This window comes from Molossus molossus, unplaced genomic scaffold (assembly GCF_014108415.1).
Source record: "Molossus molossus isolate mMolMol1 unplaced genomic scaffold, mMolMol1.p scaffold_m16_p_5, whole genome shotgun sequence".
Classification (NCBI taxonomy): Eukaryota; Metazoa; Chordata; class Mammalia; order Chiroptera; family Molossidae; genus Molossus; species Molossus molossus.
Window position 1 is genome coordinate 64,842,680 of NW_023425388.1, and position 7,598 is coordinate 64,850,277.

At 35.7% G+C, this 7,598-nt stretch overlaps 1 protein-coding gene across 2 annotated transcripts in view; it reads left to right on the top strand.

Annotated features, from left to right (window-relative positions):
* IQCB1 (IQ motif containing B1) overlaps positions 1 to 2,895 on the top strand; it is a 67,612-nt gene extending 64,717 nt beyond the window's left edge. Inside the window, exons 13-14 of one of the 2 annotated variants that reach the window (XM_036242895.1) lie at positions 1,345 to 1,501; positions 2,288 to 2,895. In XM_036242895.1, the coding sequence (XP_036098788.1) occupies positions 1,345 to 1,501; positions 2,288 to 2,517 (387 nt within the window). In that variant the 3' untranslated portion in view covers positions 2,518 to 2,895. The remainder of the gene's footprint in view (positions 1 to 1,344; positions 1,502 to 2,287) is intronic. The other variant, XM_036242896.1, reaches the window with a different exon arrangement.
* The last annotated feature ends 4,703 nt before the right edge of the window (positions 2,896 to 7,598 follow it).

The following is a 7,598-nucleotide window of genomic DNA, read 5'->3' on the forward strand; positions in this document are numbered from 1 at the left end:
CCATAGAGTTAATGGATTTGAGTCTTCTTTATAATTGCACAGGCTTTAGAGGTATAGTCAGTAGTACAGGAGACTTTGCTTTGAGTTAGTTATTTTCCATACTGCATTAGCAAGACTCCACATCCTCACCAACATTTGTTATTTTCATGTCCTAATGGGTGAAGTGATATTATAATTTGGATTTGCATTTTCCTAATGATTAGTGATTTTGAGCATCTTTTCTTGTGTTTATTGACCATTTCTTTATCCTTTTTTTTGAGAAATGTCTATTCCAGTTCTTTGTCTTTTTTTAACCAGGTTGGTTGGTTTTGGTGGTTGAGTTTTAGGAGTTACCTATATATTTTGGATTTTAATCCGTTCAGATATATGATTTGCAAATATTTTCTCCCATTCGTTTGGGCTTCCTTTTTATTCTGTTGATAGTGTCCTTTAATGCACAAAAGTTTTTAATTTTGGTGAAGTCTAATGTGTCTATATTTTCTTTTGTAGCCTGTGCCTTTAGTGTCATATCCAAGAAATTATTGCAAAATCCAGTGTCATGGAGTTCTTCCTCCATTTTTTTCTAAGAGTGTTATAGTTTTAGCTTACATTTAGGTCTTTAATGTGTTTTTTTTTAATGCACTATGTGTGATTTTGATACATACTGCTGTTTTAAAAATAAGTGCTGCTTTAGCCATACTGTAGTGCAGCTGTTTAAAATTCCACACCTGAAAAGTGAGGTGTTAGCTGGAACAGAGCTGCATCCAAAATCCAGGAATTGGAATTTTTGTGGTGTCAGAAACTTTATCAACTTTAAAGTTAGAATTATTTCATTCTTCTCCAAAGTAATTAGCTAATTTCCCTTTAAGTAGTTGAGTAAACAAAAGAACATGGTCCTTTGGTTGATTTGTCCCTTGTTCTATGAAATCAGAAGCAGTTATAACATTATGGCTTAGATAAGTTTGGGAGTGAGAATAAGATAAATAAGATAGTCTTATCCAGTAGGGGTCTAGAACAAATGGATTGGCCTTACTACTTCTCTTCTGGGCCAATGTCTTTACTAAATTTATAATTTTCACTGATTTCTAGATCTTATCTCTACTCCCAGAATACCACACTGTGTGAGGAAGTGAGGCATGGGAGCATACCAAAAAGAAACTTTCCCACCTGCATTTCATCTAAAACTGCTTTTAAGAGTCTATTTAAACGTTTGCTCAGGAGTAGAAGGTAGACATCAGTTATAACATTCAATTGATAAGATGAGAGATAGCTAAGCACTCCGGAACCTCTGCTTAGTGGTTGAGTGAAACATACTTTGGAATATGTGTTCTTCCTGTGACAATTTTTTCTGTCCTCTGTTTCAAGGGCTCTCAGACGTCAGATGTAGCCAGCAAGGAGCTCCATTCCCAAGCACAAGAACGACTACAACACTACTTCATGGGTAGAGCCCTACAAGATAGAGCCCAGCAGCACAGGGAGGCTCTGAAGGCTCAGATCAGCACCAACATTGAACAGTTAATGAGTATGTGTTCATTCCACACATATACAAATTTTGTGACATCCAAAATCTTCAGAAGGAAAAGACTATTTAGTGGTCTTTTAAAAAGTCCATCTCCTGTCTTTAGAAATTTCTGCTTCTAGATTATACCAGCACAAATGTTTCCAAATGATGCAGATTCCATAACCTTCTTCTTGACTAGATCCTCCAGCATTGCTATCATTCATATGTATCAACTCAAAGTTAAGTTAAAATGCTGAGACCTACTAGTTAGATTCTATTATGTAGTCTCAAAAGCTGTTGATCATATTTTAGAAGTAGATGATGACAATGGGTACAGTGCCATTTTATAATTTTTAATGAAGGGCTTTCACAAAAAAATAATTCATCTGATCCTCACTGATGCATTTAATGAGACATCTCATCCATGAAGCCACTGAAATACTTGAAGTATATGTGGAGCAGATATACCTTTATTTAATGCCATTACTTGCAAATTTTATATTTTTGAATGGATAGGTGGCTATAACTGAGCCTCTTATCTGTAGGATGGAATTCTGCTATTATTTTAAATAAACCTACATTTTTTTTTTCTTTTAAACACAGAATGAGGGGGTGGGTGTAATTGCTGCTAGCCACAGCTATAACTTGTGAATAGTCACATGCCATCTAGACCTAGCAATGATAGTAGATTCAGAGTTGGAACCCTGTCCCTACCTGCTGTTGCAGAATTCTATTCTATAGTTTCCAAGTTCCTGCTTGTTTGTACAGAACTCTTCCACTCACCTGTTTATTTTCTATTTACTACAGAGTCACCAAGTCTAAAGGAGGCAGAAGGAAAAGAACCTGAGCTCCTCCTAAGTAGATCTAGACCTGTGGCAGCCAAGGCCAAGCAGGCCCACCTCACCACTCTGAAGCATATCCAAGCACCCTGGTGGAAAAAACTTGGGGAAGAAGCAGGAGATGAGATTGATGTCCCAAAGGATGAGCTTAGTGTAGAATTAGGAACTTTATTCATTGGTGGAACCAAACCCCCTTAAGGAGTTACCCTGAAAAATGACACAAATGGTATTTTTCAGCAGATTATATTGGTTTTGCCTCTGGTGTGCTAGTAGATTAGACCTGTCCTAACTCATGGTTTTTCAGAGGTTCCTCTCCAAACCAGACTTGCAGAAAGTAATCAAAGAAGTATCTTCTACCTCTTATCTCAATTCTGTTTTTGTTTTTTTTTCCATACCTCCATTGCTGGCCACCCATACAAATTGTTGTGGCCCTTCTTGTGGAACTAAACTCAGCATGTCATTCTACTGCTTTTATAAAATGTGATATTTCTCTTTTTTGTGTCTTTTTTGTTTCTGCTGTTTTTTTTGACTAAAGGTCTTTTCAAAATAAATATTTTCAACAATTGTTCTGAAAAATTTGTCAGGATTTCTTCAACTTTTCATATTTATTATTAGAATTCCTATTGTTCTATTAATATAGGAAGTATACTCATGGCCTTCATCAAGGTAAGGAAAAGAAATGGTCAACTGAGGGACATTTGACTTTGCTACAAAACATTGTTTGAATTCAATTTCTATCTTGTTATTTCTAGAAGGGACTACATTAAAAATATCCCAGGATTCAATTCAAGAAAAATTTCTCCAGATAAAATTGCATTCTTTCTGTGAAAACTATATAACTCACTATATCCCTATTTGTTTTGTCTCCTAGGAATCTCAGAGCTAAATATAATGCTTAATTTCAATTATGATCCTAGGTACCTATATGATTATTTGGTTCCAACCTAATAATTTCTAATGTCCCTATTTATCTTTAATTGTGTTTTAATAGCAGAAGCCACCATTATTTGTGTTAGTAACAATATGGAATTTAAGTTAAAATCAATTAACAAATCACGGACTCCATATAAGGAACCTAGAGTGTGTGTTTTGTATAAATGAATGGAAATGCCAGTGTTTCTGGATGAGAAGACCAAATAGTATAATGTCCATTTCCCCCAAAGTTGAGTTTAGTAAAATTCTAGTGAAAATCCTAACATAATTTTTATTAACAAATTGGAAAAGAAATGTGTAAAATTCATCTGTGAATAAGCAGATGAAAGTTCTGGTTTCACTTAGAATGTAGAAAGCTGTATGAGAACATTGCTCCTCCCTTCACAAAAGAAATACCAGTTAATCTACAAACTTTTTTTTGAGCCTATCAGATAGTTAAAGCCTCAAGACAACCAAGTAAATTGATATAGGCCTCATTATCTGTGAAATGAACTATTTTGTTTTCAGTACAGCATAGGAGACAAAAGTGGCGGGATAAGAAATCAACTGAAATTTTAGCAAATTCTTAAAGACCAAGTGTGGTGTAGCTTGTCAGTTTAGAGTATCTAGGAGTTTCAGACACAAGAATTTAGACCTGTACTAAATACAAGACACTTTGGGAGCAGGTAGGAGGCTTGAAGAGATGCCTTCAGTGGTGCAGGCAAACATGAAGTGATAAGTTGCTACTTACAGGGTGACATGCCTAAAGCATCACCCACTTTCCCAAACCCTTGCCTTAAAAACCTTAAAGCTGCAAGAGCAGGGGAAGCAAACCCTCTTACCTCCAAAGCTCACACAAAATTCCATTGCATGTGAGGAAGGAATAAAAACAAAATCTATGTGTCCCTGGGGGCAGGATAGGAAACACTAGACCTAGACACAAGTAGAAATCCAGCATCTCAGAGGGAGGGATAGAAACAAAACCCTCTACTTCTGGGAGGGGTAGGAAATCATCTTGGGCCCACAAATCCTACACCAATAGAAACCAGAGGTCTGGTAATGCTGGGGAGGAAACTTTCCTGCTAAAGACCAACCACAGATAAAAGGCAGTTTGACTGCCATGGAGTAGAAGGGTAGAAACCCAGAGGAAGCCCCACCACAGCCCCAGGAAGAAGAGACCTGGCCTAAAATTTAGGCTGGATCAGGACAACAGACCACCCAAGCCCCAAAGACTAGCCTAACACCAAATAATAAGCAATAGCAGTTTACTGCTGGAATAGGGGAAAAGTACATGGAGAGACACCCTCCACACACACACCCGTGGCAAAAGCATACAGGGATGGCTAAATGTGGAGGTTTGGGCAAGAACACTGAGCAGCTTTCCAGACCCCACTCTAAGCACAAGGTAACAGCAACTGAAAAATAAAGGCACTTGAAGCCTATGGTGCGTTGGAGATAAAAAAGAACACCATACCCAGTTAAACTGACAAGTTTAACTAAATCCTCCTGCAATTCTGAAATACAATCTTTTAATTTCTGACAATGATGTCATATTTTCTGACTTATAAAGCTGGTATATTTGCTATATTAATATGACTCTGCATTACTCAGATAAGAATAAAAAATCTAAGACATGAAAAACTGATTTTGTCAATGATTTAATTATCAATTTGTCACAATTTAATTTTGTTGGATGATTTGCTCACATCAGAGCTCATTTTCTATAGTGCATTGTATGTACTTTATAATGCAAATAATGAGAAATACAAATTCTAGACATTTTTTATGTCTAGACATTTCTTATGAAGCCTAAAAATAGAAGTAGAAAATTCTGTAGTTAATACAAATTTTGTAGGAAAGCTACTCTGCATCATGTTTTTCATTTTAGGAATATCCATAGCTATTGAGGTCAATTTCAAATTATGGCAAAAGAGAATCCAAATGCATGATTGCTAGACTGAACTTTAATGATTAAATTTTGAAGGCTTTTTTTCCCCCAGGTTTATTGAGGTATAATTGACAAAATTGTATATATTTAAAGTGTATAATGTGATGATTTTCATATATGTATATACTGTGAAATGATTAGCACAATCAGGTTAATTAATACATCTATCATCTCACATAGCTGCCTATTTTGTGTGTGTGGTAAGAATGCTTAGGATCTACTCTTAGCAAATTTCAAATATTATATGGTATTAGTAACTGTAGTGACCATGCTGTATATTAGATCCCCAGAATTTACTTATAACTGAAAGTTTGTACCCTTTGACTAGCATCTCCCCATTTCCTCTACCTCCCAATTTGACTCTGTTTAACCACCATTTGACTCTGTTTCTATGAATTTGACATTTTTTAAAAATTCCACATATAAGTGAGATCATAGTGTTTTTTCGTTTTTGTTTTTTTCCTTACTGGCTTATTTTCCTGAGCTTAATAACCTCCAGGCTCATCCACATTGTCAAAATGGCAGAATTTCCATCCTTCTTGTGGCTGAATAATATTCTATTATATATTTCATTTCCTTCAGATAATATACCCAGAAGGAGGAATTGCTGGATCATACAGTAGTTTGACTTTTTATAAAATATGTTTTCCGTAATGGCTGTACCAATTTATATTCCCACCAAGAGGATACAAAGTTTCCCTTTTCTCCACATCCTTGTAAACACTTATTTTTTATAAAAGTTTAAGAACTGCTGATCTAAGATGATCATTTCAGCATTAATCTTTAACAGTTGGTCCATTACCTAGTCTTTTTGAGAATTTAAGGATATGGTATTCATAGACTCTTCATCAAATCATCCCACCTTACTCCAGGAATCTAATAATAATATCACTACTACTACTAAATAATAGTTAAAATTTATTGTGTGATATGTGCTCATCTCTATTATTTTATGGTCATTATCTCATTTAATCCTTATAACAACCCTATAAGATAGAAACAGTCATAATTTCTATTTTATAGTTGTGAAAACTGAACATTAGAGACATTGACTAACTTGCCCAAGTTTAAATCCAGGTCTATATAACTCTAAAATTAACCACTTATTCATTTTAGTTAATCATTCACTCATTCTTTTCATACTTGGGATTTATGTAAGTATTTAATTGGTTGCATGAAAATGCCCCAGTTGCTTTATGAAAGCCATCATGAGCACTAGCATGGTACACGGTAGGTAGGTAGGTAGGTAGGTAGGTAGGTAGGTAGGTAGATGATAGATAGATAGATAGATAGATAGATAGATAGATAGATAGATAGATAGATAGATAGAGATATATCCTCCACTGTGCATTATATACACTTAAAAACTGTTTAACTTAGTTCTCAATACTTAAGTGTCTATTATGTCAGATATTAAACTCTAAGATAACATTCATTCAAAGGATATCTAGAAGCATTTATAATGTAAAAGATGCTGTGCTAGATAAAGAAGACAGTCTCTGCTAATAGAGCTTACATTCCAGTAGAAGAGATAAATATTAAACAAGTAAATGATTTAAAGTGGTGTCACTGTTATTTTGCAGGGAGTGATGTGTACATAAGAATCACTAACTTTGTCTGGGAGATGGACAGAAGAAGCCTCTCAAGGAAGTGAACTGAAGAATGAACTGATCAGTTGAAGGAGAAGGGGGAGTATTCTAGGCAGTGGGGATGAAAAACAAAATCTATTCAACGGATTTTTCACAAAGAGGCATTTAGTAACTATTTCTTGAGTATGGATTTGTCTAGCACACATGGAAATGGGCTTGCCCTACTATTAAAGAGATCCAAGCAATTTTTTGCCCTGGCTGGTTTGGTTCAGCAGTTAGAGTGTCAGCCCATGGGCCAAAGGGTCATGGGTTCGATTCTCAGTCAAGGGCACGTGTCTGGATTGCAGTTTCAATCCCTGTCTCCAGTCAGTTGTGCCAGAGGCAACCGATTGATGTGTCTCTCTCACATTGATGTTTCCCTGTCTCTTCCTCCTCCTCTTCCACTCCATCTGAAAATCAATGGAAAAGTATCCTCAGGTGAGGATTAAAAAAACAAAAAGGGGAGAGATCCAAGCAATTTTAATACTCTGGATTTTCATGGAATATAGTCACAACATAATAAGCAACATAGAAAGATGAATAGAAATAAAACTAATAAATGTGGATTGACTATATTGGCTTCATGGAATTCCCATATGACATAGAGAAGACATGAGAGATGACGCAAGGTCCTGATGGCATTTTCTAGAATATGCAACCCTTTGCACCACACAGGCATAAGGAGGAAGGCATATCTTAATGGAAAAGATTGTCTCAAGGAGCAGACTCAACACCTGTATCTGTACAGGATTCCTAAAAGGTATTTTATTACTGGGTGTATAAATTATGCA